This window comes from Vidua chalybeata, chromosome 7 (assembly GCF_026979565.1).
Source record: "Vidua chalybeata isolate OUT-0048 chromosome 7, bVidCha1 merged haplotype, whole genome shotgun sequence".
In the NCBI taxonomy this organism is placed as follows: domain Eukaryota; kingdom Metazoa; phylum Chordata; class Aves; order Passeriformes; family Viduidae; genus Vidua; species Vidua chalybeata.
In genome coordinates, this window is record NC_071536.1 from 28,562,947 (window position 1) to 28,586,897 (window position 23,951).

The 23,951-nt window shown below is 40.3% G+C and overlaps 1 protein-coding gene across 1 annotated transcript in view; it reads right to left on the minus strand.

Moving 5' to 3' along the window:
* ADCY5 (adenylate cyclase 5) overlaps positions 1–23,951 on the minus strand; it is a 205,857-nt gene that overhangs the window by 64,750 nt on the left and 117,156 nt on the right. Inside the window, exons 3-4 of the mRNA XM_053947976.1 lie at positions 18,701–18,850; positions 13,546–13,667 (exon numbers count right to left, since the gene is read on the minus strand). Of these exons, the coding sequence (XP_053803951.1) occupies positions 13,546–13,667; positions 18,701–18,850 (272 nt within the window). The remainder of the gene's footprint in view (positions 1–13,545; positions 13,668–18,700; positions 18,851–23,951) is intronic.

Here is a 23,951-nt window from a genome sequence, read left to right on the forward strand (position 1 = left end):
TGAACATCATTGGAGAGGAACTGTAAAATGAAGACATTATTCTTTGTCAGGTATTTTGAAAGTTAAAATGGCTGCCCAAAGAAAATGGTACAGTTCATTAACTGAGGGAATCAATGTTATTTGATTAATAAACAAACCTGATAATAAATTTAATAATAAAGCACATTCATGTTTTCAGTGACAAGGGAGATTGGCTGCAATGTCAGAATCAAATGAAAAGGAAAAAATCCTGCAGGAAATTGAACTTGTTATCTGGTTGTTGTATGCTGCTTTAGTTTTCCTTACCTGATAAGAACCAGTAATGAATAGATACCCTCAACTCACAGCTATAGTCTCCCAACTTTATAAGAACTATAATTTAACACTAAGGGGTTTTTTCCCTTTTCAAGATGTCACCTACCATCACATCTGAATTGACCAGTGGCACTTGGGTTGATAACTATCTTTGGTTCCCTTTGGTGACACAGAAAACTCTAGCTTCCATGGAGAAACAAGGTAAATATAATGGCATTCTATACAATTGGTATCAGCAGTAAAACCACTCCTCCTCAGAAGGCAGTTCTTACTGCATAAGGATTTCTATGCAAAGATGGTCCTTGAACAGGGAATATGAAATTCCATGCACCTCTTCAGCCCCTAACATATCTCATATTCCAATACTTGGCACATTTCCATGATTTCATAGAGAGCAACTGTTAAAATGTCACTGGTGCTAGAAAAGCAACAACACACTATTTTCTAGAGAGTGCAGTATGGTATATACATAAAACACAGAAAGATGCTCAAGGTGACATGGGAAAACCCTGGCAAAGCAGGAATATGAATCCTGGCCTCCTAAGCCCAGGAAACATCCACACAAACCCTGCTCCTGACATGCTGGGGCAGGAGCCATGGTGAAGACAGGTCTGCTCACTGCATATGTAAGTCTCTCTAACTTTCCCCTAAAATCCCCTGATTTTGCACTCAGTGGTTTCTTCTCATAATGAAGCAGACATATAATTTTAACTTGATTTCAAGAGAATTACTGTAATTGCCACCAACAGCATAATAGATCTGCATATAAAGAAATGGCTTTTCTCTTGCCTTTTCCATTGGAAAAATTAATTTCTGTGTTAATGCATTAAGATATTTCACTAAGCCATTTGCTTGCTACTCTCAATATTCACTAAATATTATTACAAAATGTAGCTCCTGCAAACAGCTATTAGTTTGCCAGTGATCTAATATCAATAAAATCAGTAGAATCTGACGAGGCCTTTTCTACAGCATAGAAAGCCACCTTGGAGACCACTTAAAACATATAATATGGTAATGTGTCCCATAGCATAAAAATAAGAGGAAAGTTGCTTTCTACATCTATGCAAAACCAGCCTAGCTAATTTCTGTTTACTTTCTATGCCACCGCAGTAGCAGCAGTTTTGGTTTTCACAAAGCTGCATGGAATGGAATTTAAGTGCCAGGGAGGACACATGCCCATGTGAAATCTAACACAGCTGGCAATAAAATTGTGGCTAACGAGTCACAGGACAGACAGGTTGGGACTTTCCCTGCTGAGGATCTGGGGAATCCAGAGCTGAATTCACTTACAGAGAAGGAAGGAGTTTGAACAAACTGCCTCAAGTGAAATGTCATTTAGAATATCCATGTTAACAGCCACACTGATCCTGTCCCCAGCACTGACACATTCAGGTTTCTAACAGGGATTAGAATGATTTGCTCCTCCAGACAGGAGTAGCCATGACTGTGGTGAAATGTTTCTCAAACAACACATCTGTGTTCTCCCTGGGCTCTGTGCTGTAGCTGATGTGGCACAAGGTCCCAGCGTGAGCAGAGCCCAGGGGCTGTCAGGCAGATCTGGAGCAGTGCAGAGGGCAGTGGAAGGAAACGGAGCATGAAAACGGAACACAAACCCTAAAGGTCTTTGAACACTCTGGAACTTGAAAGATGCTCACTAAGGCGAAGTGCAGCTGTGGTATTTGGTGCTTGTATGGCTGGGTTAAGTGCTCCTGCAGTTCAGATATCAGGAGATGATTCCCCATTCCTAGGCACCAAGCCACTCTCCGGAAGCCTGAAAATGCTTAGCACAGCTCCTCTGTTTCTGAAATACCACAATAAACAAACTTGCAAAAGTGCTGGATTCTAATAGCCACTGCACAGAAAGAAAGCAAGTGGGGAGAGGGGGGGAAGCGCAGCAGCCCACACAACATTAAATGCTGGTAGGCTCAGTGCTAAATAGCAGATGATTCTTACTGAATAACTGCCCTAGATTTTGCAAACAATACAGGGAACAAAAATAGAAACCCATTTACATATTGCTGTTAATAACTTTATTTATAGTGTCACAGCTAGAGCACAGTAACTGCAGCCATGGCTTAACTTGAAAGCCATTCACTGTGGAAGAGTCAGACAGATACTCTTTTCTCAATCCTTATGCAACTGAAAAAAATCCTGCTAACAACATCCAGTCACCAGAATTCTTGTAAACAGAATCAGAAAATAAGTTAACAGTAGCCAAAGCCAAATGCAAATCATCCCCAGGATCCTCTTGGCTTCTGCACCTTCTGGCTACCTAGGACATGCTGTGGTTAACCAAAGACCACCAGGGCTAGAAACCCTGGCAAGTAATTTTTCACTTCAGTCTGAGCGTCGTGATAGCACCTTACAGGAATACTTGACTGTTGTTTAATTTATTTACTTGGTTGTTATTTGTTTGTTTGAATTAAGAGGCACAGACAGGGCTCAGACTAAGTCAGCAGCTACAATAAGAAACAGTATGCGTCCAGCATTAAAGAGAATCCCTCCCACATGCATGCTGCCATCTACATGACTGTAGCCAAATCTTACCTGGGAGCCAAGATTCCTGCCAGCTAAAACACCACTGGCCTGACATAAAAAACTGGCATATCTTTAAGGTACAGCAACATACACAGAAATTTGTATCCTCGATTCCAGAGTATTTTGCAAATGCCTTGCTATTTATAAGTAAATGGAGCAAAATTGAAAGCAAGAAAACCATCTCCTGAGACCCATCACCCAAGATGTGAGAAAACATGGATCTAATTTTCCCTCTGCTTGAATCCAACCTGAACTGGACAACTGGCTATTTTGGATTGGGAACAGGGGTGCCCTCAGGACCTTGTTCTGCAGCTGCTCATTACATATAAAATACTCAGAATAATTAGAGGCAGAGACAGTGAGTGCTCCACTCTGCCCTGCTGATTGTGGTGCACGCTGTGACATGGGACAGTGGGATTCAAGCTGCTGCTCTGGGGTTTGATTCTTTTATATAGAAAAATGAAACAGAATTAACAAAAGAGAATGAGAATGCCTTCTTCATTTATGGCCTCTCCTAGGAGACGTGACCTCAAACGCCCTCTGGTACATGGGAAAACTGAATTCAGATTACCTACCCTGGCACGTGGGCTCCCGATGAGCATGGTGTGCCTCATCACCTGTGCCTCTTCAGGTCTTCACTACCTCTGAGTTGTACTTTCTGCCACATGGAATGCCAACTGAATTATTAATTCTCTGAGTTTCCACTTTAGTGAGGAACAGAAAGATGCCCCTTTGGCCCAGCAGCCCAACCATGCCCTGCTCGCTCCCCTGCAGGTACAGACAGTGCCCATGAGAATGCCCAGCACAGACTCTGTGTGTGTGTGTGTGTGTGTGTGTGTGTTGTGCACACTCCCTGCTGCTTCCTTAGACACACTTCCTCAGACCTTTCAAGACATGGTCATCAGGACATTTCTGCTATAGGAGCCAAGAATTTCTGAACTCTGATAAACCTCACTACCAAGTCAAATTAAAGAACTCACTGCCTGTCTCAGGTTTTAGCTTTTCAGACAAGATACCATTTTCAGTTTACTTCTTCCCCCACTGCATACTTTCAAGGAAAAGCAGTTCAGCAGGTAAGCTACACCTGCAATTTCAATGTCCCTGGGATTTGCAAGAAATTTGTAATCACTTCAAATTTCAACAACAAAATTTTACTCAGTTTGCAGCTGAAAATTATAAAGAATACTGGATAGTATGATCAGAATATCACTTAGAATTTACACTCTGTAACACAACTTTGTCTCTACATGAGACCTGTCATCCTAAACTGTGACCTGATGGCCACTATTCTACAGAAGGGAAGAATCGTAGGGAAAAAAGGCAAGGATGTGAGGGTTTTTCTTATTTTTAATTGAAACAAAGTAGAACTACTAAATGAAAAGGCCTCTTTTTCTCTTGCTTGGAAAGAAAATTAATCTCACAAAGGGGCTTACAGTAGTTTTGAATGCAATCCAGAACAAAAGGTTCCAAATGAAACAGAATAATTATACTTTTATGGATCAGCTCTTGGCATTTGTTGAAGCCTGATCTGTAACTGCAATGCTCAAGTTCCCCTGAGCAGAAGCCAAAGTTTTGTTTGTTTTGTTCTACAAATTGATTCTTATTAGCTCATTCTTTGGAAACAGCCAAGGCACAAAGCAGTGGTGCATTGGTGTGCATGTTCCTGGGAATGGAGGCTCTCCACCAGCACTGCTATGGCACATAACTGTCCACATCTACGCCTGCTTGCATTTGGTTTCCATTGCCCTTTCTTTTTTCCCCCCAGACATCCTAAAAATTGGTAAATTTGCTCCTTTCTTTCCAAGTTTTTTTCTGTCTGCCCTGTATTTTTTGCTTACCTCTCCTCCCCACTAATATCCCATCAGCTCTGTGACACAAGTTCTCTTAGTTCCTTCAAGGTCCAGGGAGTTACAAAGCACTTTTCTGAATTGCTGCTTCATTCAGCACTGCTGGTCTGCCAGGCCTTGGAGATAACAGAAATTAAGTAGCTGTGAGAAGAAGGAGGGTTGTCCTAGTAACCCTCTATTAGCAGCATTCCCCACAGTGAGCAGGAATGGAGCCAGTGTGTGATCACACTCTGCAAAGGATCATGCTTAAATGAAAAAACCTACTCAAAACACCACCATCAAAAAACCCAAAACAGTGAGCTGACACTGGTGGATCAGTCTGACACTACTGTAACTCTGCTGGGAAAATTCCCCACTGCTTCCTACCTGCACCTTCCTCTTCATGTGAGAGGGCAAGTTGTGCTTTCAGGTGCTTTGCACAGCTGCTGCTGGGACAAACAGGTATTTACAGCTGATCTTACAACTCAACAAAGCCCTGGTTACCCAGCCTTCTGCATGCCACTTACTGGGGGGATCTGTGCAACAGGAGGCTAGGAGAGAATATTTTCCTGATGGTCACACAGATCCAAGTTTTATAAACAGTTTTATAAATAAATTTATAAATAGCACGCCAGGTTTTTCATCTTGGGGGTCGATTCTATAGAACTGCAGATGAGGAAGTTGATTTTGAATGTTGATTTTGAATCCTATATGTTTAAGGCATCCGTTTAAGAGGCTGATTCATAAAACGGACATGGTTACTGGTCCAGAATGTCCTTAGATTTTCTCAGTGCCTTTGAGAGCCTCAAATATTTGCCAAAATCACAGGCAGCAACCACAAAGAGCTCTGCTGGTCATGGTATCAAGGAAGATGACACCTATAGTGCTATATTTTGGTTGCTTTTTAAACAGCATCACACAGACACTTTCCAATCTCTGAAAGCTACCTGCAAACTTCCAAGTCCCCAGAATCTACACAGTTTTACAAATTCTTATTCCCACAATTTAAAAGTATGTGCATCCTTCTTGGGCTTTGTAACAAAAACACAAATGGGCACAGAAAAATCTCAGTTTTCTAAAAAAGAGCACTTCTATCATTCCACAAGGGCAATGCCATGCTAATGGGATGTGTGTGATGAAATTAATTAAACCTTTGGTGTTTTGCCTCCTTTGCTCTTTTGTGCAGTCCTCTGGTGCTCCTCATTTCTGTCAGTTCTGTTTCTGAAGTGACCTGTTCTTAACTTGGTTTCTTACAAAAACCCCACTTACAGAATTTTGCAGACTGCACAACCTCTCCCCAACTTTTTCACCACTTAGCATAAAATAAAGTTAATAAAAAAGAGAAAGTTTAGAAACTACACTATGACTTTCATTTACTGGAGGACACAGACTCAAGTTAGCAGTGGTACTAACTTGAGTCACAGGATGCCAGACCACTCGAGAGCTCTTCTCCATTAATTGGTTCCAGCTTTTGTCTCTTCTTCATTATTTATCCACTGTCCAAATTATATATACACCAGTAGGAACAGATGCACAAATTAGCAGCAATTGTTGAGGGATATAAATATAGTATAAGAGAAGTTAATCCATCCCCATCCAGAACTGTGCCTCTGTTTTATAGCTTCTGTAAGAGAGCTTCAAATAGTTTTGCAAAGTTCCCTGCATTACAGAACAAAAAGTTTAACTAATTTTTGCTTTTCAGTCATTATCATCTAGGGAGGAAGCAAAAAGGTGGGATGATGATTTTAATAAAAACCTCTTCAAATGTTATATAAACTCAGTGTTCTTAAAACCACTTTGCATGTTAACTACATGACAAAGCAGTTCATCAACTGAAATCTCACGAAGACTTTACAGGAGAAAAGCAACTCTGTAAAAGCAGGTCTTCACAAAAACTTCAAAAAAGTTTTGTTTTTCTTGTCAAGGTTACTCCAGAATACAGAGGACTGGGAGAGAATCAGCTAAATAAGTGCAATTTGATGCTTTTTTTTAAACTATAAATTTGATATGTTTGTTTTTATCAGACCAATCAGCAGTCATACATTTTTTTTAAAAATCAATTTCTTCTTAGTACTACTGAAGAAAAAAGAGAATCCAAATAACCTTGATGAGTTAAAATTTTGCTCTGCAAACTTCTACAGGCACCTTCATTATTCTCTCCAAATTACTCTTCACAGTATTTCATCATTAAAACATCTAACAGTCCTCAATCCATCACCCTGTGAACTTCACAGGCCCTTGTGTACACTCAGAATAGCAGGGTGTGAATTATACATCACAGGCCCTTCCTGATTGCTGCTGGCTTGCTGCTGGCTGCAGATCTGCAGTCACCTGGCAGGCTGCACTGCTGGGAGGTTCTCCTGATTCCAGCACACGTGTTCAGGGAGTGCATGCAGCGGGGTGCCTTGCAGCCAGTTATTTATCTGCCTTGTTCTGCAGAGGGTACAAGGCTTGCTCACGGCCCTGAAGACACCAGAGGCTCCCAGCAGGGGCCAAGATCACAATATATTCCCAGTTCAAAGAGGAAGATCACAGAGCAAATGAATACTTAAATGAGTTAGCACGTATTTGTTCTTAAACGTTGCTGTGCACACACACAAAGAAGTGCACAAAGAGGTAGATTTTCTAAAAAATATAAAACTGCTGTCTTTTTTGGCTTTAAAGTTTTCATGCCTGAACCATCAATACATTTATTATTGAGAGGCAGTGATCCTGGGTTGAAACATCCCCTGTAATATTAACACCCATACTTATTGCACAGCTTTGAGGTCAACTCCAGCCGTATCAAGGCTGCAAAGTAAGTGAATTTCTTTACTTGTGAATTTTAGCATGAATGACAACCTCCAAAAGACAAGTGATTTCTCCTCTCAAAAACAACAGATTGATTAGGAAGAGACAAGTGATTAGTGGTGGTAAGAGCAGAATATTTCACCTTCATCCACAGGTGAAACCTACTTCTGCACTTCCTAAACTTATTGCTAACTTGAAAGAAAAAGGAAAGATCTGCAACATTAAAAAGCAAAGATTCACATCTGCCAGGAATTGGTGCAACTCCCAAGAGCTGGCTCTTGACAGAGAGAGTTCCTGCTTAGGTAAAATTCACTGCTATAATTTGGGGAAAGACGTGGGCAGGCTCATTTCCCTCCTACTCACTTTTCTCATCCTACAGCTTCAACCAGAAGTTACAGCAATTAAATGCTCTAAACTCACATGAAACCCACAGTTACCCCCCACCTACAGGCAAAAATAACTTTCTACTGCTTGTGGGCACATGCTTCGAATAAAGAAAAGGAGGGAGAGGTCTTGCCAAGCCTTGATTCTGAGAAACAACCAATCAACCCATCAACACACTTTGGAGGAAATCAGAGCTCAGGGACTGGCACAGAGAGCAGCAGCAAAGATGCAAAACATGGGTAAAAGTGGCTCTTGGGCTTTCTCCTTCTTAATGCTTGTCTTCCTTGTTTTTAAACAGAAACCATCAATTTTCATTCTGCCACCCCACAGAAAGGAGAGAAGACAAGGAGGAAGATGGATTATACAGTAAATATTAAAAAAAGTTACTGCTTCTGCCCTTTCCTGGCAATGAGGCCTTCCACAGAAATTAAAGCTACACAAACTTTGGCTGAGATGAGGGACTGTGTAATATTTGAAAATATCCCTGCCAGAACTGTCTGAAATTTATACCTGCCATAATGTAACTTTATTTATTAAGGAGCATAAGTCCTTCACCACCAATCCTGTGTGTGAGGACAGTGGGAGAAGGGAAGAAAAAGATGTTTGCTTAGTTGAATTTTTCCTCAAATATCATAGTTCACAATTCCATAGAACTTTGCAACTTGGAAATTTAAAAAACATCATAAGCAACTACTTAGGCATCACACACCTAAAAGGTGAAGAGGTTAAGTTGACACAGCTGGTCTGAATACCCTGACACTCAGCCAAAGTGCAACCATTTGGTAATTTTTAAGGGGAGAACTTTTTGGTGTTAGAATGTCATTAAATCAGAAGACGAGTTACAAATGCTTTTCATTTAAAAAGCTGAAAGCAAATGGTCCTGCTTCATTTCTGCAAATGGTTTAGTTCAAGTTGACAAGAAGTTTAAGAAACTCTGAAAGCAGGTTAATGCTGTTGAGTACATGATTCATAAGAATTATGTGAAGGGGTGAAGAGAGGAAACTGTCACTTTTACTGCATTTGGATGCCAGCCCTAAAATAAGCTTCTTGAAACAGTTCATTAAAGGAATTTCAATGACAAAGCCAACCTTTATCCATTCACAGAGGACTTCAAGCCTCCTTTTATAGCACAGAGATTACTATATTTGGCCAAACCTAGATAACATTAAAGCCATTATCACTGCAGTGAGACACTATAAATAGCAACAGTAATGTAAAACACTTAAAATTCTGTCTGGGAAGCATGATAGATAAACAAAATTATCTATGCATAATTTAGGGCTTGTCTATCAGACATAATCTCATTCATGATAACATGAACAAATTTAGTTACATAATTCACCTTGTTGTTTACCCAAAATTACTTGCATAGTCTTGGGAACTCCTTTCCTGATTGCTTTTGACAATAGACTTTATATTTAACACACACACATATGTGGGAAAGGTCAAATCATGCTCTGAGGTTCTGGATTTGTCAAAGTTAATTCTCATTCAATAAATCAGGACAGGAAAATGTTTCATTCTCTGTTTAAAGGTTCTGTTCATGCGAATTGAAAAAGAGTGTATTAACCTCAAACATTTGCATCTTTGTTTTGTCACCACACTAAAATTTTCAGAAGAACATGATCCTGAAACAAATTTTGCTGCCAAAAATTACAGGAAATTATATTTTCATTGTGGATAAATTAGTCTCTGAACTTTACTTTCCATAACAATAATCAGGAGATTATGAACTCATTTGCAGGAAGTCCAGATAAAAAGATTTGCTCAAAAAAGATTGTCTCTTACCCATTGAGGTCAAAAGGACCACAGTTATTTACATTTAAAAAAATCATCTTTCCCTTACGGAGAGACAGCCCACCCTCTAAGGGAAGCATACCACAGTAAGCAATGTCATAGCAGAACTGCTCCTTATTGAAGGATCATGACTATGCTTTACAGACTTTCTGCTGGTACTTGAGGATGATCTCTTCTACACAGGTTTAAATTGACTTCTTTTTTTCTTAAACAAACAGAAAAGGAAAAAAAAGAGAAGTGTGTAACCTCTATTTCTTAAAAAAAAAAAAAAAAAAAAAAACCAAAAAAAAACCCACCAAAAAACCTGAACCATGTAACCTAGCATCTAAAACTAATCATATAAAAGCAGAACTGTAAAGTTAAGGACACTTCATTTTTAAACTAGAAAAGAAAGCCTACACACATTAACTTCACATAATTTTAGATTAATGTTTTCTGCTGGTAGAGTGGTTTGGGTTTAGTTTTTAATTAAAATTAGAGGTGGTCCCAAAAGCCCAGACCCAATCATCCCTGAAAATTAAAATATTTAATCTTGTCTGGAAGAGAATTTAGTAAGCCACTTCTCCCACACAAAATGTCAAACCAGGCTAAGTGCACAAGGCTGTGCTCTGGTGCCTCGTGAGTTCAAAGGACCCAAGTTAAAGACATCTGGATGGAAACCTCCAGAGCCTCGTAAGTTCCATGTTGACAGTGGGTTTGGAAAGCAACCTCACTCTGAAGATCCAGTAAAAATCAAGATGTCGGGTTCCAAGCTTTAAGATGACAATCAAACTTTTAAATTAATAGTTAACAAAAATTCCCATCCATTATACTTTCATTTAAAATCTGCCTTTATACACAATCTTGGAGAATGGGGGAGAAAAGAATCACTGAATAGAGCTGATGGAGAAGGAAAACCCACAGCTCTTTGCAAACACACAGACCTTCCCACTCCTCTGAACTGCAGAGGAAATGCTCTTGCCGATAAATCATCAACAGGAAGCCAGATTCAATGGCTGGGCACAGCACCCTTGCACTGACTTCACATACTTCTCAATTGCCTTGACACAATAACCTTTACTTCATAAAAACTTAGCTCTTATGACATTTTTGAGCAGTGACGAACACAAAACAGAATTGCTTGGAGCGTTCTCATCTCAAAAGCCTCCCCTTGAGCATTGCCCTGCACAAAGTAAAGAGCCTGCTTGCTTTTATTCAGCCAGTTCATTAATCAGCATCCCTGAGATGCTACCTCCCCCCTCCACGGTGTTTCTGTGTGCATGTAAATGCTTCAAAATCATCCACAGCCCTTCCCACTAGAGGTGGTTTCAGTGCACCCAGGCAAGAGCAAAGGCTCCGTGCTGAACTCCTGGTGTGAAATGAGTCATTTGTTCCAAATCATGTTTCCTTTCTTCAATATTCGCACTTAGTTATTCATTTCCCTAAAGTACATGAAGATGAGATGTTCCTGAGTTATTTTCTATTTGCTCTCAGCATATACACTATTTTATTCGTATTTCTTATCTCACTTTCCCAGCCTTTTCCACGATTTCAGTGGGCTGTGATTTAGGACCTCATAGACACAGACAACAAAGCCCACACTTGGAGGAAGATATGATTTAAGTTGTTTGCTCTTAAGATCTTTTGAGACCTTAGAGTCCCTTTGCACTGGAGCTGGTTGGCACCTGCAAGGGCCTGATTCCTAAACTCATTACCAAGAGGAATAAAGTTAAAATGACTCTTAAGCTGCAGAAGTGACATTATTACATAAATGCCTGTATTGTTCAATAAATATGCAAGAAGTGAAAATTAAATGTTTGTAAGTGTTCTGTTAGCTACCCATCAGGAACTGACTGGTGCACATACCCATTTATGTATTTGTGTTTCACCTTTCATGTTTCTTCACAGCCATTGCTGAAAATCATAGCTCTTCTCTCTTTCTATACTCTTAGCCATGTGCCACTTTTTCAGGCATCTTTTTAGTTCTCCATGTCTCCATACAAGCTATTATCTTTGGTCTATTTTTTTCCAGTCACAAATGTTACATCAGATTCCCATTCCCCCTTTAAAATTTTTCATTTGCAAATGTAGTTCATTATTGTTCATTGAGTTTCATTCATTAATGTTTATTTAGTTTTTGTATATGTAGTCACAGAAATTAAAATTTCAAATCAGTATTATCCTGAAGAGACAATCAACTTTACTAAGATTTGACTACTGAACCACTTCCAAACCTGCAAAATAATGACATACGGAAATTGATGTGGAAGACTAAAATACCATAGTCTTATGGTATGCTAGTGAATTGCACTTAGTTTGAATGTCATGTTGACCTTTGAGTAATGGAAAAAAGTAATTCACAATCAGCATCTATCACAAGAAATTTACACACCTACTTGAACAAGCTCAGTGTCATTAAGGGAAAAATGAATGTGAAGACACAAAATTTACTGTAGCACAAAGCCTGCTGAGGGGACTGTGGATGGCCTCTTCCCCTCCCCTTCATCACCATGCATATATCCTTTATTTTTCATCACTGAACTGTTATTGGCTTTGATTTCTGATACTGTTTTTGTCTCCATTGTATTGCTAGTGGATCTTTATCTCTTTACTGAGTCACAACCAAAAAAACTGAAGGGCTGAATTCCATCCAAGCCAGCATACAGACTCTCCCTGATTTCAATGAGTTTTATGTAAGACTCTACATTCAACACTGAGCAAGCTCCCAATTTTCTGCTTGTACATTGCCTCTCCCATCTACCCTCAATCCTAAGGTAATGTCTTCAAATGCATCATAATTTCATATGGATTTTTTCACATCAGCTGTTGGCGGGTGCAGTATGTTACAAACTCACTTTTATTTGTTGAGCATAAAGTATCAGAAAATATAATTCAGTAACTAAAGCTGCATGAGAGAGAAAGGCTACATGAGAAGTTCACAGGAAAAAACTCTTCTTGTAAGGGGAGATGGAAAAGGGAAGCTCTCTGTCCCCAGTCCCTGTGTCTCAAAAGAAGCATTTATAGACTGACAGAGCTGTTACACAGTTCCAGGACCTGGCTTAGCTGAGACATAAGTGATCTCCAAAGAGATCAGGTACAACAGCAGAGGTGAAATGCATTCAGATTAGGTTAAACTTTGCAACCACAGCCTATAAAGCTATCAAGCCCTGAAGTACTACTTTATTGTCTCTTCCCTGGGAAACTGGACAGTGAGAGCCAGGAGATGTTCAGAAGCTCCTGGGCCTGGACTACCCCAGCAGCACAGGTTGTTTGATTTTGCATGACTTGCCAGAGACTAGATATCAAAGTCTTTTCCTCATCCAGGTAGACTGAGGAGCAGCACATTGCTGGATGACTGAGCAGGTGTCAAGGCTGTCACTAATGGACCCCCTGCTTGTAATTCCAAACTGCTAGAAACCACTCCAGAAAATCTACACCTTAGCCAGGTTCTGCAATTCACCCTGTGGGAAGTGTTCCCAATTTTTAACTTGCATTCCATCATCTCTTATCAGAGGGGTGCTTGTAATTGTCCAGAAATAACTGACCCCCAATATACCGCCTTCTCAAAACCATCAACACTTACTCCAGCAAAGAAATAAAGAAAAAGAAAAGGAAAATGTAAGGAAAGAGATCAGTTCAAGTTACTTCTCAAAGGAAGATATTGTTTGAATGAGGCAATCCTCCTACCATCTTATAAATAAACTTTCAAAAGTCAGCTAGTGACACTTCAGAGTCTTTACACTGATTTTGGAGGATGAGGCAATCCTCCGACCATCTTATAAACAAACTTTCAAAAGTCAGCTAGCAGCACTTCAGAGTCTTTACACTGATTTTGGCTTATGTGTCACTGACATCTTCATCCCTGGGTGTTCAGGGCCAGCCATTGGGAGGGTCCCTCCACCCCCATGGCTGGGAGACAGGCTGCTGTTCTTACCTGACATTGTCATGCTTCTGGATGTAGATCTTATGAAACATCATGTCTTCCTGTTTGGCATTAATGTCAGCTTTCATCTCCATGGCAACATGTCGAGGAAGTACAGAGAGCAGGAGACGCTCCTGTGGAGTCAGACAGATGAACCAATTAAAACACCTGCTGCCCAGTTAACAAACACACTTTGTTCCTTACTGGGGAGAAATGACTCATCAGTTTGGTGAGAGATGAGCACAACCAAGCAAAATGGGCTCCATAAACTCAGGAGCTGATCCCCTAACCAGTCATATGCAATTCTGTTCCCAACCCCACAATAAGAATTCAATGGTTTTAGAAGAAAAAGTATTATTTTTCATTCCAGACACTGGGCTTACAATTTGTGGTTGCTAATTCTCGCAAATGAAGGAACTGTGCAACTCAAAGAATGTCCATGCACCGTTCTTGGAAGGACTCTGATAAATGAGATTGTCTGGCCTCCCACACAGTCTCTGCACACCACCACAAAGTCTTCCTTCACCTAACACCAGAGGAATGATACCCCAACACCCTTGGGCACTATTTAAAATTCTTTCCTTGCTTATCTAATTATCTAAGCACATTCCCCCAGCAGGCACAAACCTGCTCTTAGCAGCTAAAATGTCATAGAAATGCCCAATAAAACCAGCATGAGAAGTGCTTCTGCTTCACTTTAAACTGCTGTTAGTTCCCAATTGCATTAAGATCTGCAAACCCACCCACTCACCTACAAGAGTATTTTCAATAACCACACACCATCAACAGTTGGTGGCTCTCCTTGCTCCTCAGTTGTCACTTTCATTTACTGATCATAGCTTTGTGTGACTTTTGTAACATTATTTTGCAAGCTGTTCCTACAGAGTATGCAAAAATTGATAAAATTATGACTTTCTGGTGATTTTCCTAAAAACTCACATAAAAACAAGTGCTTGTTATTATTCTAAATTTGATGCCAATTTCACACAGAAATTATAGCATTTAAATCTGCAGGTAATTTGTGCCCCAGGGATGCATTTGTGTATATCAGGAATCACACCTGAGAATTCTGCCCAGAGCTTCATTCTATTCCCAGTCACACCCTGTGAAGTTCAGAAGGTTTTTGCTATGGCTCATGAAGGTGGGGAGCATCTCCTTTGGGATCAGCTCTGCTGTGGTCTGGTCCAACCTGCAGGCAGTGCTCTGGAATAGCTGAAGAATCCCAAAAGCTTGTGCCACTCTTTTCTTTATTTTTCTTTCCCTGTAATGAGCAGGAGGAAGAAAAGGGCCTTCCTTCTTGATGACACAGACAGAAGATGGTGCAAAGGAAGGTCTCCAGCCTTATCTAACAGCTCATTAATTCTCAACAACACAGGGAGCAGCAGGGTTCAAACACAGGCCTGACTCGGAGGGGTCAGCAATCCTGTCCCGAGTACTCACGTCACCAAACCACTTGCCCATAATGAGTTATAGGCACATTTCTGGTTTCTAATTCCTAGTTCTAACTGAAAGTTCACCATTTATTTCTTCCTCTAAGGAGAGAAAGGAACCCTGGAGGAACCAAAGGAAGATGAATTCACTGAAAATGTGCTCGGCATGCACTGAGGCGTTTTACAGTCTGTAGCACTGCCCAGTATTTCTTTTTCCCCCATCAGTGTGCACCTTAAAGAGACTGAGTCTGCCTTCAGTCTTTGAAGGGATAGTAATACCACAGAAGATGTGTTGGAGGGATTTCTATCTCTGCTTAAAACTGCAGCAGCCATGAAAAGACACTTGTTTTTTAAAGTACTGTCACCGTCACTAGCATACCGCAGGTGCTAACAGTTACATATCCTTTTTTTTTTTAAAGCAGCTCATGAATCATGCACATGTCCTTAGGCTTCCATCAGCTATTGGTGCACTCCTTGAGTGGAAAAGCACAACACATTTGTATGCTTTCCAGAGTAAATGCTGTATACGCTGTTGTCATTTGCATATTCTAATAGGCATCCTCAAATGTGTGAAAGCTGCTATTTTATGTGTGATTTTACACATCCTCTAAATAACTCGGAAGCTTTACGGGAGGTTCGGGGGCACCCACAGGTTTGGAACATTCCCTGTGGGCGCATGAGCACGGAGGGTTTACTCACTTCCAAAACAGAGACAGGAGCCTGAGTGTCTGTTACGAGCATTCCAGGAGATTGTCACCTACATTTCCGAGTAGCTTTTACTTGAGAGCCCCCACCCCTACGCTTCCTGACACCACAGGCACTTGCCAGATTAAGTCACCAATATTTTCAAGACACTTGAGATCTCCAGGAGCTGCACTAACGCTGCTCTGAACTAATAATCAGGGAATAAGATAGGCTGATCAGGTGAAACAAATGCATGTGGCACAACATCCCTTCATGCAGCTACTAATTAGGAAGCTGAGCTGTGTTACAGAGCTGAGTATTATCTTTATTGTGTTTTCTTGGAGTCATCACAATCACTGAAAATAACCTCTGCAGCTAACCGGAGAAGGCTATAACAAGTGCATTTGTAAGGCGTAAGCCACATGAAAAGGCCTTCAGAACAACAAAATCCCTGTGTTTTATTTCAAATGGAGCAGAGAAATTAGGGTCTCCACTAGAGACCAATTTTCATTTTGATACAATAACTAGAAAGTGCTGCAGCCCTTGCTGTAAAATCCCATATTAGGCACCAGTGAGATGACCAGAACTGCTGCATTACAAGTATAACAAGGCAGCATTCTGACCTGATAAAAATACAAGAGCAAATCCATATATAATTCTCCCTTCAAAATAACATGCAAGTACAGCTCCACTGAATTATACATTAAACAACTGCATCCCAAGGAGAACTAGTCTCTAAAACAGGCACATAGATGAAGGAGTTCAACACAGATCTACTGTGTTTACACACGTACACATGGATATATTTGTGCATGGGCACACACATTCCCACAATGACTCTGCAAAGAATTTTTAACTATTTATGAAGTCCTCTCCCAAGATGACCTCAAATCCCTGTGAATATTTAGTATCTTAAGATTATCCATTTCTCCTCAGGTTTAGTAACATTTACATTTTACCAAAAGTGACACTGAGATGAAAAAAAGGAGAGAACAACTTTACAAAGACAGAAGACATGCAATGCTAGAATTAAGACAGTTCAGTCTCAACAACCCATCTCTTACTGAAATGCTATTTTCTCCCTGCACAATGTGGAGAACACCTGATTTTTCATCCAAGAATATTTTGTTCTGGGCAAACAACAGCGATTCCTGTTATGGCTCTGCCCTCGGTTATCTCAAGTAATGAAATCGCAAGTAATCTCTTTTCTGCATTGGATATTCTGGATTTTCTATTTACTTTCAGGCTAATTTTGGGTGCTGGTAGATGCTTAATAAAGGAAAATACAAGGTCATTTGCCTGAGAAAATCTGCTTCCCTTTAAACAAGAACAGCACACAGGAGTCATCGATCTCCAGAAAAAGACAAGCAACTATAAATAACAGTGTTGGGCTGTGCAGTTGTGTTTTCCTCCACCCCTGTTTGGACATGTGGGCTGAGCTGCCCTTATTTGTGTCTGCTGTCACTTCGTGCTTATCTCAATGCATTATGCATAGAGTCATCTGAACAGAACCTGGAGATCAATGTCAGTGCAGGCTGCAGCAGCAAATAATCTCATTAGGAATCTCCAGCTGCCAGGACCCGCAGTTACTGCTGCAGGGACTGAAGAGCACTTGGCAGTGACTGGCTTTGACCCACGTTTTCCTGATGTCCTGGCTTTCTTATGTATTGTATAGTACTTCCTGGGGAAGGGAAGAAGAAAAAAGCATCAAGATAGGGCGTTTGTCAGGACTGTTCCAGGGAGCTGCTTCTGAGACAGAAGTGCCCAAGTCCAGCACAGCACTGGCATCTGAGCCATGCTGCTAAGGCAGCCTCTCAGCAGGGAGAACAGAGCTGTAATCAGTGAGTAAAATGGCACATTCTCTTGGCTCAATCCTTTCCTCCACTTCAAGGTGTAGAAGGAGGAGTGGCTGCTCGTTTCATCTTTCTGAGACAACATTCGTTGCAAAGGAGAAAGGAGTCTTGAGTGTGAATCTTGTTTTCATACAGAAAGTACCAAATAAGCACGTGTACACGTCATTTCACAGTAAGGATAGAACAGCAGCTATGTCAGCCAGGGGTACGTCATGAAACACTGCCAAAACACAAATCCATAGATGCAGATGGGCTGAGACGTTAAGGAAAATGAAACTGAGTTGCCACAGAGATGCAAAGACTCCCCAGCTGATTAATTCCCCTGACCTCTCCCCAAACCCACAACCAGACTCTGAGATATCTCCCAAGGGATAAATGGAAGTCCCATTCCATGATTCATTTCAAATTGGACTGAACAGACCACTCTGAGATGTAGTGCAGGGCAGAGATGTGTGTTAGCAAGGGAATAGTTAAGCTGCCCCAAAAGACCTTCTGTGTCTAATTCTGAGACACAAGAGATTCATTGCAAGAAAACCCACAAATGAATTAGGGGAGCAGATACATTCAGCACCCTGACAACTAAGCTGTATGTTGGCAGCAAGAGGGCTTTTTATAGCAAAACACCAATGAAGTTGATGATGAATCTTACTTTTTGAACAAACATAATTCATTTGAAGCCAATAAGATATAGAGAGATGTGTAAGCATGTAGGAACCTTCGGGAAAGGAGGGAAGAAGACCTTCTTTGGAGGCATCAAGGAACATTACATTATGTGGACCAATTCTTGCCTGCCTTACAGCTACATTTTGGCAGTGGCTTGGCTGACAATCATGCCAGGCTTTGACCTTACAAAGAGGGTCAGTCCTAAGCCTGTGTGCTGCATCTGCATTTAACACTTGGCAGCAATGACGGGTGCAAAAAAACTCTGCAGACTCTTTGTGAACTGTGTAATTTTAATCCACAGAGAACATGCCACTGGATATGTTGCTTGTCTCTGGAAAAGTCCATCAGAGTATTGGACAAGAACGACACCCCTGAGCTTTCTTTCAAATCTTTAAAAATCCTGTCCTCTAACAACAACCTATTTGTGCCTGGATTACTCATGAAGAAAGAAGCCTGCAAGTGCCATCCTACAGGAACAATTTGCATGCTAATTCCGTTTCAGTGTTTTCATGTTTTATTTCCAACTGTTGCTCTTACCTGCTGCTGGTTTTCCCTTTGAGAATGCAGCCTGGCTTGTATGCATTCCCTGGTCTCTTGGAAAGCCTGTCTTTGGGACACCTCTGCTGGGTAGTGGGTACACACGCCTACAATGTTTGTACAGGAGAAGATGAGAACATTGGAGACCAGCTGCAAAAAAAAAAAAAAAAAAAAAAAAAAAAGAGAGAGAGAGAGAAATACTTGGTTACACTTTGGAAAACTGTAACAAAACACCAGCCAGAATCCAGCCCCTTCCATGAGTCCTTAAACCAACACATATTTAAACCTCAGGCTCTTAATTTCAATGTATTTTACCCCTCTAGTATTTGAGATATAAAACTTCCATATATGACCTCAAATATATGTTCTTTCCACTGTGTACTACTTCACAACTAAAAGGTACAATTCCACTGATAATTCTGCAATCTTGCATTTGGTTATCTATTATCTGGGAACTACTGAGACACAAATCAATCTAAAAGTGCATCATTGCTCCATCACTGGAAGTCACCTATAACTCTCCCAGAGATAGCTGGCAGAGGAACACTGATAGTTTCATGTTTGTGTACCTACATATCTGGCTCAAAAGCATTTCAAAAGTACATTAACCATTATTTTGAAATAGTGCTTGAAATACTGAAGGTAAAGTGTTGGTATTCTCAAGGATGCAGAGCAGTTTTTATAATCTAGTTCCAACTCAAAATCTTATGTTTCTAGATAAAAACATAAGTTTTTTACATTTCTATGCATGAGTACAGAAATGAGTTGCTAATTCTGAAGCGTATTTCAGCTGGACAAGCATGAAGGAAGAGCTATGTCACTCTTCTACCCATGCGTGTTATGTTTTGTAAGGAAGCAGCCACATAACTTTTGCTGAAAGCTTGTGTTGCAACCTTTTATTTCCCAACTATTTTTTAATAAAAAGGAAAAAAATATTCATGCCCACTGCTGGTATTTGTTTCAAGCAAATCCTCAAAGCCTGTTCTGATGTCTTAATGTAAATATTTCCCTTAAGAGAGGCCAGTCCCAACAGGACTTTTTGAGACTTGCACAAGCTGCACTGGACCACCCTTTGAGGACAGACTTATTTGAAACATCTCTCATCTTTTCCAGGGGAAAAGACTGTCAAACCTCTAAGATTTTTAATAATACAGATATTTCCTCTATTCCCTAATGAGCCCAAATATATCCTTTGCCTTTATTAATTTTTTACTTGCAGAATAAAAAAAGCAGTTTCCAGCCCAGCCCATTCCCTGAAAATATGGAGACACTCTGGATGGCAGGAGAGCTGCAGGACACCCCTCAAGCCCTGAGCTCACAGGGTATGCTCAGAACTCCCCAAACCAACTTGGACACTGTGAAGGAAAGAGGAGCTGCCCCCATCTCAAACATGGACTCACATCCCAAGAGTTACAACTTCTCCATAAAAATCTGACTGGTATTACTCCAGCTGTTTGATGACGTTCATATGCTAAGGACAGCAACAATTCTTTTATTGACAACTCCAACTGGAAACAGGACTTAGGCAGAAAAACCTCATCTTTCAGCTCAAAAAAGGCAACACCATCAACTACAGCCAGAGGAGGGACTCCTCTCTGTGGCTGGCTGCCAGTAGATGGCAACACTCCAACTTCCCAAACTCCTGCATCCAGCGCTGCATTTTGGGCCATGTCCCCGCAGTGAGTTCCCACATTTGTGTGCCACACTACAGTACAAGGACCTGCAGGTCATGGACACCCCCAGGTGACTGTCACCAATCTAGATCTATTTGCAGACAACAGGTTTTCTAGGATGAAATTATTCTCACCCCCTACAGATGGGTCCCTCCATGCAGAGCCCACAGATCACACAGAGGTGTGATGAATTCGCAGCTTACACACGTGGACATGAAATAAGTCCCAATACTAAACTCACACATCCCCTTCACAATTGTATTCTCACTCAGCTCTTTCTAAGCCTGGCTGGATCCTTCCAGATCCAAGGTTCTCCACCTCTCTCCCCCAAGTTGATCAGACACCAGTCAACCCCCACCCAAATCCTGCCCAGTTAACCCGAACCAGTGCTGCATCCAATGGACATTTGATGCTATTTTTTTTTTTGGTGATAATGATGATTTTTAAAGATGAAAAATCTCCCCTAGCATAAAAAAACCTTCAGCCAGTGCTTATTCTATTGAAAAAAAAAAAAAAAAAAACAACAAAAAAACCCACCATAAAAAGGGTGTCAAAATAGGGGTTTCCTAGATTTACTATGACTCCATGGGTGCGGTGATTGAGACTCTCTACCAATGACTAGAACTTCTACAAGTTCAATCTGATTAATATGGGCTCAAAGGGGTTAAAACTAAGCAGTATCTTTTGCATGTCCAGATTACAGCAAGACTCCCAAATCCTCGCTATTGGAGTTGTGCAGTGATTAGAAAATTTGTCAGAGAATATAAAATTATATAAGCATGTATGATATATTTTGAATGGATAAAACTGAGAACAAAGAAAGTTTTAAGGAAATAAGCAGTTTTCTGCTTTAATCCCAAGACTCTGAGATTTCATTTCACTTATAGTCACTAGCACAAATCCCAGAAAATCTCCCCAAAACAGGGACTCAAGTCTTGCACCAAGAACAGGAGACAACAGGTGGTTTAGATGCCAGGCAACATATCAAGAACAGATCCAGCAGAAACAGGAACACCTCAGTCCTGAAAACAAGTTCTTTTTATGTCTTTCTGGACAAACTGGTGTTGTGCCAATAAAAAGTCTCCCCAGTGGGGTCCACGCACAAAGGTACAGTTGCTGTGATGATGCCTTAAACAGCCAGGCTGTGCTGCTCAGGGTGCGTGGTTCATATTGGACACTGAGATAGGGAGTACAAAAAACACCATCAGAACTGACATTACTGATAACATTTTTGGAACACCAAGCAGTTTAACTTTTCAGCATTCACTAACATCACTTTACACAAACCCAAGGGAGTTCACAGACTGATTTACAAGACAGACTCAGATGACCATGCTGCATCAAGTTGGAACAAAAACTATATTGCAGTGTAATTTTTAAGTAGTGGGGGGACAGGTATCTGTATTTATTCTGTTTAGCAGGAGCTCATTTAAATCACAGTATGACATCTTGCAACACCCTGAAACATAAGGAGTGAAATTACTCTGTATTATCTGTGTTACTGTGTGACTTTTCTGTGAAAATATTAAAGATCTGCAGAGATTTAAAACTGAAGCTCCTTTTATTTGCAGCCACACTTGTTAGTGAGCAAGAGATTTTTGTTCAATATTTGTTCACAATAATTTTCTACACAACCATTTTAAAACACAGTAAAATAAAAAAAATCTAGGAGCAATCTTTTTTTTCACAGTCCTCTGTCTTAACAAAATAGATTTATATCCTGTTTGCCAAATGGTACTACTTGCTTATCAGCTTCCTTGCCATTTTGCTATGGTAACCAGCTTCAGTCCCAGGAGGAAAGAGATGATGTAGATACTAAAAATCTGATTCCCTAAGCTCCATGGCCTGAAAAGCAAAAACATATTATGGCAGCTATTTCAGACAATTTGTGCTTGAAGAGCTGTTCAAGGCAATGGAAAGATAAAATTGTCTGGTTTGTAGCTGACTTCCTTCCCCTGCCTAACTAGAGATTTAAAGTAAGAAGATTCCTACCTTTCTGCTTTTGGAATACAATAGTTTATAAAGACCATTTAATTACATGTAACTCCTAGGTAAGCTAATAAACCTGCCTGCAGTATTGGCACATGTGAGTATTTCATAAACTAACATGTTTACTCTTCCATGACCTGTGTGAGGCAGAGAAATGCTGCTCTCCTGGTGTTACCAAGGCAGAGCTCTTCAAAGGTGATTCAGTACCTAAGGAAGAGCTATGTACTATGAGGGGTTTTCAAAAACCACTGTGGCTCCTTAGTGCCATTGCAATAATAGATCCCTCAATCTCAGACAACAAAACAGTTTCCACCCGCTTTGATTTCATCGCACAAACAGAGCACTGCAACGCCTTTGTTGAATCTCCCGCAGGAAATTGTTTTCAATAATTTTTTCCCCTGGTGACTGAAGGGGAAGAAAGACAAGAGATGGAAACTGTTTAGTTCCACATGTTCTAGGAGTTATGAAAACCTGGTATTACAAAATCAAAATCGAGAGCTAAATTTGGCCTGACACCAGTGTTACAAAATTGATGTTTTGGGCACCTCAGGCCAGGCTGAGGAAGAAGCAGGATGTCTCAGTGGCCAGGAGAGAGCCTCCAGACCACCACAGCAGAAAAAGTATCAGCTTGCATCAATATTGCCACACTTCCCCCTGCTGTGTTTCTATTTGATAATTCTTCAAACACCAGATGCTATTCAATATGTAATTAAGAGACAACAACATGCTTAAGAGAAATAGCATCAAGATAAATTTAGTTAGTTCCCTACCTCTGCCAGAGCAAACAAGGCTGGCTACTGACATGAGAAGGTGGCCATATTCCTTGCAATATCATTGCTTATTATAAAAGTCACAGCTTCTGTTTTTTTTGCCAAATTACTCTGCTTGGGTCCCCTTCTGTTGCATAGGCTCAGGGTTGCTTCTGTTCTAAGATCACAGCACTGGACTACTGCCTTTAGTTTCCAACATCACTAACCAGTATTCTGTTTTTCTATTTATTTTTCATTTAAATCAAAATATTGTTTTGATATTTTCATAAGGTTCTGTTTTGAAAACAATTACTTTTGAAGCTTTTACTGTGAGGCAATAAAACTGTCACATGGAGAAATAAAGCACATATATGGAGATTTAAAAGTCATAGAAAACAACCCACAACAAACACCAAACTATGTACCCCTTCTTTCCAGAGTGTGACACTGCTCTGCCTCAGCTTTCTAACTCTCATGATACTCAGCCAGTAGCAAATTTTTTGTTGAAGTGCTCATCTATGTACCAGCCAGATTAAAAGCAGCTAACACTTCACTTTCTAAGCTGCATTTCAAAGTGGTTGTATACTGAATTGGCAAAGTGGTCTAATTATTAATTACAGGGTCAGACACAGACAGTATCTTTACTTTTGAGAGTTACTTTTTTAACCTTTAAAAATTATTATGAAATCTTAAATACTTACTGTAAACAATGCAAGAACAAAAATATGAATTGGAAGTATGGATAAATTCTAAAGACAAAAAGCACAAACATTATGAGAAAGTGTTGTTGTTATAAGATATAGCTGGTGCTGTTTTTTAAACACTTTCCCTGAACTGCAA